Raw genomic sequence first — 16,567 nt, forward strand, 5'->3', positions numbered from 1 at the left:
GCATCGGTGGGCTTCTGCAAAGTTATTCTGACCGAGGTGAAGGAAAGCTCTGGAAATAAGCAATGCACAGAGGATTAACCAGGAAAGTCAGGATGCGGGCAGGTGCGTGGCAGCAACACCGACAGGGCAGCTCCCAGAACTGGAACCCCACGGGGAGGACCAGGCAGCATTGGCCCCTCAGGCGTCACCCGAGCCAGGTGGTGTCACTGCTTTCCGGATGTGGCAGGGGACAGGGCATTCTGGGGAGCAAACTGCACTGGGTCTGACGCCTGTTAGTTTAATTCAATCCCTATCAAAATACCGAAGGCATTTTTCACAGAACTGGGACAAAAAAATTTTAAATTTGTAGGGAAACACAAAAGACCCCAAAGAGCCAAAACTATCTTGAGAAAGAAAACGAGCTGGAGGAATCATGCTTTCTGACTTCCGACTATACTACAAATCTACAATGATCAAAACAGTATGGTACTGGCACAAAAACTGACATAGATCAATGGAACAGGATAGAAAGCCCAGAGGCAAACCCACACACCTATGGTCGACTAATCTATGACAAAGGAGGCAAGAATATACAGCAGAGAAAAGTCTCTTCAGCAAGTGGTGTTGGGAAGACTGGACAGCCTCATGTAAAAGAATGAAATTAGAGGGAATTCCCTGGCAGTCCAGTGGTTAGGACTCGGCTCTTTCACTGCTGGGGCCCAGGTTCGACCCCTGATCAGGGAACTAAGATCCTGCAAGCCCTGTGGCATGGCCCCAGGCGCCCCCCCAACCAAAAAAAAAAAAGAATGCGATTACAACATCCCTTCATGCCATACAAAAAAATAAGTAAACTCAAAATGGATTAAAGACCTAAATATAAGACCAGAAACCAAAAAACTCCTAGAGGAAATCGTAGGCAGTACACTCTCTGACATAAATAGTAGCAATATTTTTTTTGGATCCGTCTCCTAAAGCAAAGGAAATAAAAGCAAAAATAAACAAATGGGACCTAATTAAACTTAAAAGCTTTTGCATAGCAAAGGAAACCATCGATAAAATGAAAAGGCAGCCTACTGAGTGGGAGAAAATATTTGCAAGTGATATGACCTATAAGGAGTTAATATCCAACAGATATAAACAGCTCATTCAGGGGCTTCCCTGGCGGTCCAGTGGTTAAGAATCCGCCTTCCAATGCAGGGGACGCGGGTTCGATCCCTGGTTGGGGAACTAAGATCCCACATGCCACGGGATGCCTCAACTAGAGAGCCCGTGCACTGCAACGAAGAGCCCACTTGCTGCAACGAAGATCCCGTGTGCCACGACAACCAAGACCCAATGCAGCCAAATAAATAAATAAATACTAAAAAAAGTAAACAGCTCATTCAATTCAACATAAAAAAAGATTAAAAACTGGGCAGAAGACCTGAATAACCCCCTACTTACATGGTCGATTAATCTGTGACAAAGGAGGCAAGAATATACAATGAGGAAAAAACTCTTCAATGAATGGTGTTGGATAAACAGGACAGCTACATGCGAGAGAATCAGACTAGACTCCTAACACCACACAAAAGTAAATTCAAAATGAATTTAAAACTTAAATGTAAGACCTGAAACCATACAACTTCTAGAGGAAAATATAGGCAGTATTCTTTGACATCAGTCTTAGCAATAGTTTTTTGGATCTGTCTCCTCAAGCAAGAGAAACAAAAGCAAACATAAACAGCCAGGACTACATCAAACCAAGAAGCTTTTGCACAGTGAAGGAAACTCAACAAGATGAAAGGGCAGCCAGCCGAATGGGAGAAGATGTTTGCAACTGATATATGTCAAATAGGGGTTAACAGGCAAAGAACTCAAACAACTCAACATCAAAAAAACCTGATTAAAAAATGGGCAGAGGACCTGAATACACAATTTTCCAAGGAAGACATACAGATGGCCAGACACATGGAAAGATGTGCAATGTCACTAATCGTCGGGGAAATGCAAATGAAAACCACAATAAGATATCACCTCACACCTGTCAGAATGGCTGTTATCAAAAAGACAACAAATAACAAGTGGTGGTGAGGCTGTGGAGAAAGGGGACCCTTGTGCCCTGTTGGTGGGAATGTAAACTGGTGCAGCCGCTGTGGAGAACAGTATGGAGGGTCCTCAAAAAACTAAAAATAGAGCTGCCATACGAGCCAGCAATTCCACTCCTGGGTATTTATCCAAAGAAAATAAAAACACTCATTAGAAAAAAATACATGCACCCCTACGTTCACTGCAGCATTATTTACAATTGCCAAGATACAGAAAGCAATCTAAGTGTCCGTCAACAGATGAATGGATAAAGGGGTGTGCGTGCAGTGCATGGAATATTACAATATTACTTGGCCATAAAAAAGAAAGAAATCTTACCATTTGTGACAACATGGATGGACCTAGAGGGCATTATGCTAAGTGAAATAAGTCAGAGAAAAACAAATACTGTACAGTTTCACTTATATGTGGAATCTAAAAACGAACAAACACAGAACAGAAACAGAGTTACAGACACAGAGAGCAAACAGGTGGCTGCCAGAAGTGGGGTGGGTGAGGGGAGGACAGAAACAGGTGATTAAGGGAGGGAGGTAGAGAGGGACAAACTTCAGGTGCAAAATAAACATGTCACGGGTCTGAAACGCACAGCGTGAGGAATGCAGTCAGTGATAATGTGAGAACTGTGTGTGTGGAGACAGGTCATAATTAGACGAATGGTGGTGATAGTTTGAAAGCTATAGAAATATCAAGTCCCTACGTTGTATAACAGAAGCTAACACAGTGTTGCAAGGCAATTATACTTCAAACAAACAGAAAAAGATCAGATTTGTGGTTGCCCGTGGAGGGGAGGGGGGAGGGGGATTAGATAAAGGTGGTCAAAAGGTACAAACTTCCAGTTATAAGTAAGTTCTAGGGATGCAGTGTGCAACGCGATGAACACCGTTAACACGGCCGTACGTTACATATGATGATGGATGTTCATGAAACTTCCTGTGGTCCTCACTTCACGATGTCAGTATGTAAATCAGATCATGCCGCACACCTTAAACTTACACCGGGCTGTGAGTTAATTATATCTCAGTAAAACTGGAAGGAAAAATACATACCTGTTCATTAAAACCATTATTTTACCCTGCAGTCCATCCAGTTTCTGTGTTACTTTCTCTACGTCTTGAAAGTACTTTTCAGCTGTCTTTATGTCTCCAATCTGCTTTGACAAAATTATGTAGTCAGTTCAGCTGACAAATGTTCAATCTAAACCCACATACACAGTTTCCTAATGTTATGTATCAGGCAGGGTAAAACTTTGGTATAACCATTTACTGATTATCACTTTTTGTTACCAAAATAAAGTAAGAGCCATTTAGGATACAGCAGGATGTCAACATCTATCTCTATGTCAGAAAGGGAGTGGTTAATACACCTGCGTGTTAACAAGTCTCTTACAGTTTTAATTTGTACCCTTCAAGAGGAATCCTGGCTCCCGACTCTGGCCAGGCCCCGGGCCCGTTCTTAAACCTGCCCGTGGATCATTTCAAGAAACCTCTGCCACTAGCACCCAGGCAAAACATGCCCCACAAGTCCCACTTGTCTATTTGGCAAATTAAGCTTGATATTATCGTTAAAAAAAAAAAAAAAAGACTAAAAAAGTACAACATTTACCTTTTGGTATGATATTACAGTCTCCCAATCAATTACTGGGGGGTTATTTGTGACCAGTAAAATGACAGAGATCATCAAACTAACAAATTTCAGTCATATTCTGACCCAATAACACAGAATTCTATCGTGCGAACAAATGGCCGCGCTCTTAGCAAACAGTTACGGACACCTCCTCAGCTCCCTCTAAAATGAAGCCAGAGCCACTGGGGGTCCTGATGGCTAAACCCCCTCCCCCGTCCTGCCATGGCTGCGGACCACAGCCTGGGGGGCGGGGGCTTAAGAGGGAATCGGGTCTCCTTCTGCACGAGGAAGGAGATCAATGATCTAAGGCTTAGACTGCAAAATACAGGAAAAATGAAAACCCTGTGAAAACAAAGACGTTACGACCAGGGTGAAGGAAGAACAAAGGCCTCTGTGTTTCAGGCCTAAAGGAGCAGCTCTGGAGCAGCTGACTCCAGGGCATCTCATTACAACACACCACGAGATGTCTCTGCATCTGCCGAGGGGACAGCATCGCAGCTGCAGCGTCAGTGCCCTCTCTTCTGCACACTCACCCCCATCCCGATCCCCGGGGTCCTCCAGCCACCTGCCAGGAGCGCTTGTTCCCTTCCCCTTCCTTCCAGGGAAGCCCGCGGTACCTCCCTGCAGCCAAGGGCAGGCGTGCCCACCACCCAGCACCAAGGGTCTGGGTTACTCTCCACAGCGAGCCCCCTGCAGGCAGCACCCGGCCCCTTCACGTTACCCTGGGAAACCAGGGCCTGGTGTTTGGTGACACGATGACACTGGCTGCACTGCTGCTGCTGTGAGTAAAGAGCGCCCTTCGTCGCCGACCCGGGGATCTCGAGTCCTCAGCCAGCGCCCATCAAGCTACCCTCACGGTCTCCGGCCCCTCTCTGTTGTCAATGCTGCCCCGAAAATCACCCCACCAGGAGGAGGAAACAAAGTGGCACCATCCGCGCATCTACTGGCCCCGCCCTCACGCACACGGTGGGAGCACCCGGGGTCCCCCACAGAGGCCTGAACATCTGCGTTCCCCGCAGTGCGCTCACTTACCCTGCATCCTCCAAGGGCCCAGGGGCATACTGATGGAGATACTGACGCTCACCAAATGATAACAAAGGTGCACCAGGCCCTGAATGTCTGCTGGGTGCTGTGCTAAGTGCTTCCCACAGCTCACAACTTCTAACAAGCTGTGCTGTTGGTCCCACTCCTTTCTTCACTCTCTGGATTAAAAAGATGAGGCTCAGAAAGGCTGGGTGGTTTCCTCAGGTCACAAAGCTAACATAACAGAATGGGACTGTCCAACTCCCAGACCACGTGCTGGCCCTCTGCACAGCACAGCCTCAAGGAGCTGGTACAGGACTTGCGCTGAAACTATTTTCTAGTGGGAGATAACGAAGGAATCTTAGAATTTTCTTTGCCACCTACTGATTTTTCTGGTCATTAGAAGGTAAGTTCACATCCTTGTATTTTTTTTTTAAAGAATTAATTTATTTTTGGCTGCACTGGGTCTTCGTTGCTGCGCGCGGGCTTTCTCTAGTTGCGGCGAGCGGGGGCTACTCTTCGTTGCGGTGCGCAGGCTTCTCACTGCAGTGGCTTCTCTTGCTGTGGAGCACGGGCTCTAGGCACGCGGGCTCCGGTAGTTGTGGCTCGCGGGCTTTAGAGCGCAGGCTCAGTACTTGTGGTGAACGAGCTTAGTTGCTCCGCGGTGTGCGGGATCTTCCTGGACCAGGGCTCGAACCCGTGTCCCCTGCACTGGCAGGCGGATTCTTAACCACCGTGCCACCAGGGAAGTCCACATCTTCATAATTATTAAAACGTAATTAGGATTTAAAATCCTACTGATTTTCTAAGACTTAGAGGCAGTGTAAAAAATTAAACAATATAAAAAGGCAATTAAAAATATTGCAAAGTATCTAGTAAGCAAATAAACAAACCCAAACTAGTTATTTGAAGAAAACAACAGATAATAAGTGGATGAACTAATCAAGGAAAAGAAAGCATGAGTAAACAATTATAAATGTAAAAGGAGAAATAACTACAGTTAAAGTGAAGTTGAAGTAATTATGAAAGAAGGCTATATTTTACCGAACTCTAAGCAAAAACACATGTGAATACACAGACCAAACGGGATTTCCTTGGCACTCTAAATTGCCAAAATCGATCCCAGAAGCAGAGAGAAAAACCTCACGCGTGGAACACTGAAGCCATTAGTAACAATATTAAGTTATCCAACAAATCCTACGAGGGTGGCCGAGACCTCTTTGAGGTCAGTTATTCAAATCTCCCAGGAACATGTAATTCCAGAGTGTCCAGAATATCCCAGAGGACAGAGAAAGCAAGCAAGCAGCTATTTTTATGAAGACACAACACAGATACCAAATGCTTTTGAGAAGGGCACGCTCACACACACATACACACACGCATATGCACGCACAAACCCAGACCAATCTCACTTATAACGATAACTGCAGAGATCTGGGGACACTTCCCCGGGGAGCCCAACATACTGGAGGCGCAAATGTGAATACTTCTGTGGCCAGAAATGTCTCAAGGGAAGCACCGACCAAGCCCCAGTCTGACCGTCAGGGTCCCTCCCCTGGGCCGTCAGGTCCGTGACTGTCACAGAAAGACTGTGCTTTCATATTTCGGGGTTCCTAGATGGACCTCCGGCATACATTGCTCAAATTATGCAAATTAAGACAGAAATGAAGTTTCTGAGACCGTCCTGAGTAGTGAGAAATTAGAGCAGATACAGAACATTCTTTTAGTATGAGAATCAGGATAATAACCGGGCACCACGAGATCCTGGGCACGGCATTCTTTACACGGCTGTCTCGTTTCATCGGCACAAGGACCCCAAGAGGCAGCCACGAGCGTCCCTGGTGCACAGAGGAGAGGATGCAGCTCAGGAGGGTGGCCAGCCCAGGGTCAAGGCTAGGTAAGCACCAAGGACAAACAGAAACCCGGGTCTTTCAGATGCTAGAACACGCGTTCTTCAACATCCATGAGTTACTCAGTGAAGGTCAAGCTTCAGAGACTGGGGCAGGGACCCTGGGCATCCTGGGAGGGACTTGGACGACACACAGGCGGCTTTCACTGTTGGGTTGTCTCTGGATGCCCCCCCGGGGGAGCGGCGTGTGTGCGCTTGTGTGTGTGCGCGTGCTTGCGTCTGTGCATGGCGTGGAGGACGGGGTGGAGGTGGGGTGCGTGTGTGCACGCATTCGTGTGCGCAGCGGCCAGGAGGTGCAGGAGGACAGGACCAACGTCAGTGAAGAGAACCTGGGCTCTGGGTGACCTTGTTCAGATTCCTCCTGTGGGCCTGACCTCTGGGACCTCAGGCAGGTCACTTGAGCCCCGGGAAGCCTCAGTCTGCTCCTCTGTAAAGTGGGCCGGTCACACGGCGGTGGAGGATGGCCCAGCAGGGCACCCGCTCAGGGCCAGCGCCTCCCCACATCCATCCCCCTTGCTTTGACCACCACGGACAGCCCCATCAGGCTCCCGCCCAGGCTGCGGGTGCTACGGTCGACACCCTTTGAGACTGAGGGTGCGGGGATGAGGCACCCGCGCTCGGCCTGCGAGTGTGGGCCTGTCGTCGTGGGGAGGACAGGAGCGAGGACGGGCGCCTGGCACCCCGGCACCAAATGCGCCCCGGCTTCAGCGCCATCCCTGGCAAAGCGGGTACGTCCCGGCTTCCCGCACTGTCGGGACCATGGCTCCAAGCGGGACCTCCTTTGTCCACGCACGTGGATTCAAGCGCGCTTTGGCTACGTTATCAGCCACTTAAAGTAAGTACTGACGGTTTTGTCAACACACTTCTACCTGCAACAGGGCAATTTCTCAAGGAATCCATCTCAGCGCTTCCCAGGTGAAAATCTACGAGAATGCACGTCTAGCAATTGGCTTCCTCATCACGTCAAAGCCCAGAGCGCAGTCAAGCCAGGACCAAGAAAACTACCCCTTCTACAGTCACGGAAGTCTGATTTGATGTATCTCCTGTTCTTTCTGAAATCTACAGCATCCACACTAAGGCAACCCTGGCCCACCCTGCCAACCGCGCGGCTCACACCTGGAGGAAGATCCGGCCGATGCAGCTCAGCAGCTGGGGCTCCTGGTGTGGGCAGTACTGGATGACCGAGCGGTACGCGTCCACGGCCAGCACGTAATCCTGTGGGGACCCAGAGAGCATCCTACAGTTAGGAGGATCACGCTCTGTTTTACACGTTACAGGAGCTCAGGTACCTGCAGACTCGCATGTGAAGCGGGAAAACGAATGCGTGGGCAGGTGGGACATGGCACCGCCGTGAGGGCGGCAGACGGCTCAGCAAGCCAGGCTCTGAGTTCTGTGTGTAACTACGGTCCTGAGAGCCTGCCTCTCCCCGAGGGGCTCCGGTTGTGCACTTAGGGCAGAGGGGCTTTCTTCTTCCAGCTTCTGAGTAGCAACTAGTATCTCACCTGGACTCACTCTTTCTTTTCTGACAAAATCCTTAATTGGTGAATTTTGTCTTGCCTCCATCTGCCAGACACAGAAACTGAATTTATTAATAGCGTCTCTTAAACATTTTCTTTACTAAAACTCGAGGTAAAGTTCTTAAACGTAGACAAACATAAGCCCCGTAAAACAGGTGGGCCGGGAGAGCTCGCTGGCTCTGGCGGGAGGAGGCCATCCAGGGCACCTGGCCGTCTTGCCAGGGTCACAAGGACAAATCCCCAACAGCCCCGAGCTCAGACGGCAGGGTCACCGTCCCGCCTGCTGGTGGGCACTGTCCCGGGCTGGTGTGAACAGCTCCCTGCGTCTCCCGGGTCAGCAAACAGCAGGCCGCGCGGCAGTGTTCTCACTGAGTCTTCGTGAAACCCCACGAGGTACTTTTCTTTCTTTAGTCGTCTACGTTTTCAATCTCATGAAAACTGGGACAGGCGTTACTAGTTCGCTAACTGGGATGTTATGAAGACAGACAGACAACAAGAAACGTTCCAGTTTAGCAGGGAAAAAAAAAATGGAAAGACTCTCCAGTCTGGCAGCTTCAAGAGCAGCTCTTCACAACGAACTGGACTTGCTGGTGCAGGTGGCGAGCCGGCAGCACCTGCCTGTCCCCCTCGGCTCCTGGCACCGCTGCCTGCGCCCTGCCCAGCGGGAGCGCGCGGGTGAGGGTGTACCGAGAGCCCGCTCCGGGGCGGCAGTGGCCCCCGGCGCCTGGGGCCCGAGGGACGCTGAGGCCCGGCTTGGGGTCCGGCGCTGCTGAGCCCTGGACTTCTGCGGGGAGACGGGGGCACCTCGGAGCATCTGAGAATCACCCACCGTGCTGAACGTCTACGCCTCGTCCAGGTTTAGGGCGAACGAAAGGCCACCTCGCCGTTCGTGTCCGGCGGCGCCCAGGTGTCACCGGGTCAGGCCAGTGCACACGCCCCGATCCCGGCCCGCGTCTCCGGGTGGCTCTGTGGCCGGCGTCGCCGCCTGACACCTCCACGGCTCGGCGCTCCGGCCTGCTACGGAGAGGTATGCGGCCGCCGTCCCGCCGGAGCGGCGCTCCTGGGAGAGCACGGCTGGGCGGACACAGCCGTGGGGACCCCGTGCGGAGGCTTTCAGACGAGGCGCCGGGCCCGGGCGGCGGCCCCGGGTGGCTGCAGCCTCGGGCCCGGGCCCTGGCGGTTCCAAGGAGCCCGGCCTCCGGTAAACCAGAGCGGAGCGCGGCCAGAGCTTGTCAGCGGACGACCATTTAACGAAATCGTTTATTTACCGGAGGAAACGAGGAGATGCGGCCCCGGCTGAAGGGTGCGCTTGAGGTCGGGCGGGCGCGGCCCGCTCGCAGGGACCGACCGCTCTAGCCCCGTCTTCCCCCTCTTCTTTCAGCAGCTGCACCGCGTGGCGGGGCACGGAGGCGGGCGGCGCGGCGCCCTGAGTCTCCCAGATGGGCTGGGGTGCCCAGGCTGCGACGGTGTTTCAGGCACACGTTCGGGCTGAAGCGTGTGGACAGACTGCTCATCGTTAAGAAGGTGAATCAGCGTTCACGTCGCCGTAGCAGAAATGTTATCCAGAATAAGAAGCGGCTGCTGAAGTAACCCAGCGTCGCCCATAGGCGAACGGAAGGGACGGGACGCGCCGGTGAGGCCGACGCTCCTGTAATTCCGGGCTCGCTCACTAGGTGGCGAAAGGATGCGCACGCGTGCTGGCGCCTCAGCCGCAAAATTTTTCATTCCTTTTTTTAACTCGTGGAAATGAAAGCATAATCTAAAATCTCAAATTAAACTGCACTTGTGGTAAAAGTATTTTTGAAGCACAGTGATCTGTTCTGTACTGAGTCCCGACAACGTAGGTACAAGACTTAGTCTGGCGCCTGGTGGTATCATCACTCCAGCAGTAGGCAAAGGGTATTCTTATCCCACAATTTTCTATTAATGTGCCTTAAAAATGCACATACGAAGCCACCAGTGGAACAGGAGACCCTCCTGAGGTGTCCCAGCCCGTGACCAAGGAGACACCGATCGGCCCGTGACTTTACGATGTGTCCTTTGTTTCTGCGCGTGAGCCGGCGAGCTCCGCGGAAGGAAGGCAGCAGTGGCCCTGGGCGGCTCCCTCCACCCGCGGGAGGGACGGGGCGCCGTGTCAGGGGTCAGGGTGGCAGGAAGGGAGGAGCTGAGAGAACCAGAACGCCTTAACCCCAAGGCGCTGTCCAAGGGGGGCTGCAAGTGCATCCCTACGGGCCTTCGTTTCAGGGGAGGTCCCCGGGGCTCGGGGGTGGGAGGGGCACGCGAGGCAGTCTGCACCCCAGGGTCACAGCGACGCGCGGAAGGCAGGGCCCTGGGGCAGGAGCCGAGTGCACACCCAGCGTGGCCTTCTGCACGGGACCCACAGCTGGCACGGGACCCACAGCTGGCCCGGGACGCGGTCCCCTCGCGGGGCTGCCCTGTCAGCGTTAGACACCAGCTCCCGGAGCCCGCTTCTCCCCTCGGCCATTTGCCTGCTCTGCTCTGCTAAAACCAAGCTCAGGAGTGACCCTGGGCTGGCCCGTGGGAGGGCCACGATCTGGCCTCTTAATGGCCCAGATGTTAACGGAGCTGCTCTGGGTGTCTGCGGCTCACTGATTCGGGCAGCAGCCTCCAGCCCCTGCCGCTGGGCCCTGCCAGGGAGGCACGGATGGAGGAACAAAGGAGCGACGCCCTCGGTTCAGCCTCCTCGTCCCCCAGCCGCCTCCCCGGGGGCTGGCAGTGGGGGGGGCGGGGCTAAGGAGCAGATCTCCCGGGGAAGCCTGTCCCCAGATGCCATGGCCATTGAGCGCAAGTCAGGTCAGGACGAGGGACACCACCTTCTCTAATGGGGGGAACAGAGGCCAACTCTGGGACTGAATCCAGAGAAAAACAGGAGGGAGAGAGAATTGAGAGCATGAGGAGGATTTCAATTAAATCATCTCGACCCCTGTTCGAACAATTAAACTTGGCAGTGTAAATTCTACATTCTATTGACATTTCTTTCAGTAGAAATTAAAGCACGTTTATCCCGAGTGTCTCACTGGCCTCTCTGCTCGATAACCGCCCCCGCATGCACACCACCTCGAGGTCCCAGCGGTCCCCCCCGCCCTGAGAACATCATACCTTCATGAGCAGCAGACAGTTGGCCATGGAGCACGTCACCCGTCCCAGGCGGGACCGCCACAGCTGCACGGAGGCTGCAAGAGCGGAGTACGGTGAGTGCATGGGGAGCGGGTCCTGCCGCCGGCCCGACCCAGACAGATGGACGCCCCGCCCCCGTCACCCGGCTAGGCCACCGCTCCCTGTGCTGCTCAGCCCACACCTTGGGCTGTGCTCTTGGCGACCTGCTCAGCCTCGGGGAGGACAGGTCCCATGAGCCGACCAGGGCCATGTCCCCAGGTCGGCACGTCCAAAAGATGGGAGAAGCCGGCCAAGACGACAGCCCTCGCCCTGCAGCGGGGCCACTCCTGGTGTGACCTGGATGGGCTGAAGGCCTCCCGGATGCAGGGCTGGTGGACGGTCACAACCCGGTGTCAGCAGCTGCGCCCTGGTAACAGCGGCCTGCCTGCCCAAGGCCTAGGTGTTGTGACCTTCTAAGTGGAAGCAACAATTCCTAACCCATCTGCCTCAGCAGGCTCTGAGGGCAGGCGGAGCGGAGCGGATGCGGGGCGGGGAGGCTGGAGAGGCCGGTGCTTGGTCAGATGTTGAATCTGCCATCCAGCTCAGGCCCAGGGAGAAGCACGTCCCAGACACATGTGAATGGTGACCACTGGGCGAGCTTGCCTTAGCTTAAGCTGACCTTCCTCCCACTGCCGGGACCAAGGGTCAATTTTGGGATAACAGTCTCCTAGAAATGACGCTTATTCCTGGAGTGCTTGAGAAAAGGACAGAAAACTTAATTGTCAGAATTAAGAACGTAACTCACTTTGCCTTTCAGCAATTAAATATACATTAGCTGCTTACATTCCCCTTATGACATCATTTTTGTGAAAAGAAAAATTCTGAATATCTTTCCTTAACCAATGTAAAATGTGGATTCTCAGTGAACTGAGTTTGATTTTGATTCTCTTTGAGGACTTTCTAGTGCTTTCTTCCCCTCTTTGCTTATAAATCTGTTGACCTGCTGTGAGTTGTCAGGTTTCCGGGCACTGCTTCCTGAGCTCCAACGACTACCTGCTCTTTGCCACCAAAACACGGACCCCCCGTGGGATGACATGGCCAGAGTGGGAAAGATGCTGAGGGCGGGATGTCCCAGGGCACGGAGATGCCCACGTCATACCCCTGTTATCTACCAGCACTTAAATCACTGAGAAGGACGCACGAACATCACACCTACAGACCTGGTCTCCTGGGATTTCTCAAAGAAAGGGATCTGTGTTTAAAGCACAAACGCAGCCAGAGCTGTTGGTCCTCGAGGATGGATATCTCCTGCCTGGGATGCTTCCCCCTTTCCCACAGTCACGAGCGCGTCTGGGGTGCACGGCGCCCGGGGCCCCGCCGTGCCCGAGGCATGGACACAGGTCTCTGCCCCGGGGGGTTCTCCTCTCAGGCCACCTCTCCTGCTTCTGGCACATCCGTCTCCTCACAGCGTGGCTTCAGAGGAAGCCCACCCCTTGCCCACATCATCCGTGCTCGCCTGTGGTCACCGAAAGCCGCTCCAAGTCAGGCGCCCCTGGAGACCACATAAGCCCACAGCTCATGTGCAGAGGTGCCAGCCTCTCAGGGAGGTGCCATCTGAGTTGGGTTTTGAAGCATGATTAGAAGTTCTTCTCGCTAATGTTCTCAAGAAATCGCAGCCAGGATAATCTTTTCAAAACGCAGTTCGGCCCCTGCCTGCCCAGCACTCACATAACGACCCATTTCCACGGCCTAGCCCCCGAGGCTCCACACGCAGGGCCCCGTCTTCCTTTCCTCTCCAGCTCTGCCCGGGCCTCAGGCTCCCCACGGGCGGACGGGCCAGGCACCCACCTTGCTGTGGACGCTCACGTCGATTTCTGGGGTTATTTGCTGTAGGCGGGTCTCGGCCTGATGGGGCTCCCCGAGAGCGGGGTTCGTGCCTTATGCCAGCACCAACCACGGTGCCTGGCTTGGTCCAAGAAAGGACCGAGGAGATGAATGCATGAGAGGATGAGTGCATTACGGAGTGAGAAGGAAAAGAATGAGACAGAGAAACCTCTGGGGCCGAGCCCTCTGACGATGCCGGCTGACTGTCTAAGGAAGGCGAGTCTGGCACTGACCTTGTCTGTTCTCCGGGGCCATGCTGTTCATGCCACCATCCTCGGCCAGGCCCTGCTCCAAGTTCGTCAGGATCTGCGGGAAATGGATGGAAGAACAACAGAAATGAATTTGCTTCTAGACGTTGTCACAATATACTCCAGGAGAAGCAGATTTCTCTGTATGGAAACCCATTTGTCAAGGAGCGTTTCGCAGGGACACGTTTTAAGCTTCGCTGCTCACGAGGCACGGAGATGATGGCAAACGGGGAGCTGCTCTCTGACTGGTGGGGGGTTTGGGATTATGACGCTCGTAAAGCATCAGAGAGCCCCGACGTGGGGCAGATATTCTCGTCTGTCAGGAAAGCATCAGGCATGTTCCACAAGAGCATGTTTACTAACTTCTGTGAAAACGTCAGTCTCGCTCCTCTAGGGCACCTGAGATGTGCAGCCTTTTTAAATGGATCACATAAATTCTGAGCATCTGTCACTTTACATAGTTTTTACTGTTCGGCGAATAACCTTGAGTTGCTTCCTCTGTGATTTGGTTTCCCTGAAAGGAAAGAAGTTGCTACCACGGTGATCTGAGCAGAGCCTATGTTCTTTTGGAGGGCAGGGTGAGGAGAAAAAACGTGTTAATAGTAAAGGCTGTTTGCGGGGAAGGAAAAGAAAGACGTGCTAAGTGAAAACGGGGGTCTCATGCTTCCTTGACAGCCGACTTCAGGCCACGTGCTTTGGGGAGACACCCCCTCGTGTAGTGGGCCACCCTGCAAGGCAGCACTGCCCCAAACGGCCCACCCTCAAGAGGCGAAGTTCACGACCAGTGAAGCAGCTGCTCCGGGCTTTCACTGGCCTCGTCCCATCCACACAGAGACAGGCCAGCTGGGCCTCCTCTGCTGCCAAGGGTCAGCGCTTCACAAAAGGTGGACGACAGTTCGCTGTGAACATGAAGGCCTGTCCTACCGTGACCACTCAGGACACACCCAGGCTTCAAAACTGTAACCTCAAAGATGAGGTCAAATGACATTTTTCAGCTAATCGGTCTTCTGATAAATAATCATAAAAACAGACACTGACCAGGAAAGAAGGTCTCGAAGGTACCATTGAGGAGGGACAGGAACAAAGAGAAGGACTAAGAGGTTCTGAAGAAGAAACGCAGGAGCCTGGCTCTTCCCAGCCCCGGGGGCCACGCACAGTGCAGAGGGCCCGAGGCCTGGCCCCGACTCACGGGCTGACGGATGGGACGCGGGGGGAGGGGCAGGCCTGACAGCAAAACCAACCACAACAAAAGAGCATGAGAGAATCATCGGAAGCACAGACTCCAGGAGGGCAGGGTCGGGGAGTGGTCCTGGCCCCCTGCAGGGCACCTCCACACATCTGGGCAACCCACCTGGGGGGGGCCACAGTTACCTCCAGCCTGAGCTAAATCGCAGGAGAACAGTGTCTGGGGGAGAGAGTTCCCACCCGTATGACTTCACACAGTCACAGTAACAGCACGCTGATCTACCGAAAGTCGTTTCCGTAAAGTGTAGAAACGCTCCCACCCAAAGCCTGAGCTACTCGGATGGCAAACGTGGCCGCATGCCCCTCCTGTCCCTCCTGTCCAGGTGCAGGTCGGACGCCCGTGAGCAGTTCTGGGTCTGCTTCCCAGAACGACCAAGACGGGCCGCGCCCACGGCACCCATTCTGGAAGATGCTCCGGAAACTGGAGTGTGGGGTGGCGGGTCGGCAGCAGCTGGGCTCCGGGCAAGCCTTGTACTTCCGAAAGTAACTACAATACTGAAATGACAGTGGTTTTGAGTGTGTGAAGATGCTGCTTGGACATGACTAGGAAGCAGCCAGGAGGAAATGTGGGCCTGGGAGACGGTTCTGGACCCGCTGTTCTTTCAGCAGGTGGGTGTGACCAGAGCTGAGAGGCTGCATCGACACCCCCCGCCCCACCCGCGGGTCCTGGGCTGTCCTGGATTGGTTCTGCGACGGGCAGTGTCACTCCAGCAATGCAGACGCCGTCAACACTCTGGACAGCAGCGGAGGGAGGACAAAGGACTCAGAAGGCCCGGGCTCGGCTGTTTTGTCCAAGGAGAAAACTATACGCCTTGCACGAATATCCCAGCTGCCTGACTCCATATGTAACCAAGACCACTTGATCTCAGGGCTTCCCTGGTGGCGCAGTGGATAAGAATCCACCTGCCAGTGCAGGCGACACGGGTTCGAGCCCTGGTCCAGGAAGATCCCACATGCCGCGGAGCAACTAAGCCCGTGCGCCACAACTACTGAGCCTGAACTCTAGAGCCCACGAGCCGCAGCTACTGAGCCCAAGTGCCGCAACTACTGAAGCCTGTGTACCTACAGCTCATGCTCCGCAACGAGAAGCCACCGCAACGAGAAGCCCACGCCCCACAACAAAGAGTAGCCCCCGCTCGCCGCAACTGGTGAACGCCCGCACGCAGCAACGAAGACCCAATGCAGCCATAAATAAATAGATAGATAGATAGATAAATAAATAAAGGACCACTTGATCTCAAACAGGCAATGTGTCACCTACTCATATTTAAAGGGACCAAACCCATGCCCTGACTTCTCTGCAGTTACCCTGGGTTTGGAAGATCACTTACAAACATTTTTGGGTTCGTGGGCCCTGGTGCATATGCATGACCTTGGACTCCGGTATTTTAAACTCCAGGTTCTGAGTCATATGCGGGGCACAGCCCAAACCCTCCCCTTCTGATGGGCTCCAGGCAACACCAGTATGGGTGGTCTGGGGACCTCGGTTTGTGGGAAAGCTCTCAGGGAAGGAGCCCTGGTCCTGTCCTTTGTCAGCCTGTCACAGGCTGTGGGTGGGGAACGTCTAGCGACCGGGTTTATGCACAAAGCGTCCAGTCTTTGGACCCCTGGGGGCCGGCCCTAACTCAAGGACCCAAGGACTCACTAATTACCTGCGGTGTTCAGACTGAGGTGAGAGCAGGTCTCCCTAGAGGGGCTTAGATTTCTCTGGAAAGTTCTGGGACCTTCTCAGCCCTTCCAGTCTCCTAGGGGACCTTCTGGAAAAAAGGCTTTTCAAGGTGAAAAGAGGCTTCTCGGAGTTGCTCCAAGCCACTGCAGGAATATTAAACACTCCCATGGACCACGCACCGTGCCAGGTCGTTGGTCATCTAACCCACACAGCAGCCTGGAGGTGGCTGGTGACACCACTCCTCCCCAGGCTTCCACAGGCTGGT

The 16,567-nt window shown here is 53.5% G+C and overlaps 1 protein-coding gene across 2 annotated transcripts in view; it reads right to left on the reverse strand.

Moving 5' to 3' along the window:
* TRAPPC12 (trafficking protein particle complex subunit 12) overlaps window positions 1-16,567 on the reverse strand; it is a 65,279-nt gene that overhangs the window by 2,874 nt on the left and 45,838 nt on the right. Inside the window, exons 7-11 of one of the 2 annotated variants that reach the window (XM_024756921.1) lie at window positions 13,374-13,446; window positions 11,260-11,333; window positions 7,739-7,837; window positions 3,114-3,214; window positions 1-49 (exon numbers count right to left, since the gene is read on the reverse strand). The exon at window positions 1-49 is cut by the window's left edge and continues 10 nt beyond it. In XM_024756921.1, the coding sequence (XP_024612689.1) occupies window positions 1-49; window positions 3,114-3,214; window positions 7,739-7,837; window positions 11,260-11,333; window positions 13,374-13,446 (396 nt within the window). The remainder of the gene's footprint in view (window positions 50-3,113; window positions 3,215-7,738; window positions 7,838-11,259; window positions 11,334-13,373; window positions 13,447-16,567) is intronic. The other variant, XM_024756920.1, reaches the window with a different exon arrangement.

The sequence above is a fragment of the Neophocaena asiaeorientalis genome, unplaced genomic scaffold (genome assembly GCF_003031525.2).
Source record: "Neophocaena asiaeorientalis asiaeorientalis breed wild unplaced genomic scaffold, Neophocaena_asiaeorientalis_V1.1 scaffold703, whole genome shotgun sequence".
Classification (NCBI taxonomy): Eukaryota; Metazoa; Chordata; class Mammalia; order Artiodactyla; family Phocoenidae; genus Neophocaena; species Neophocaena asiaeorientalis.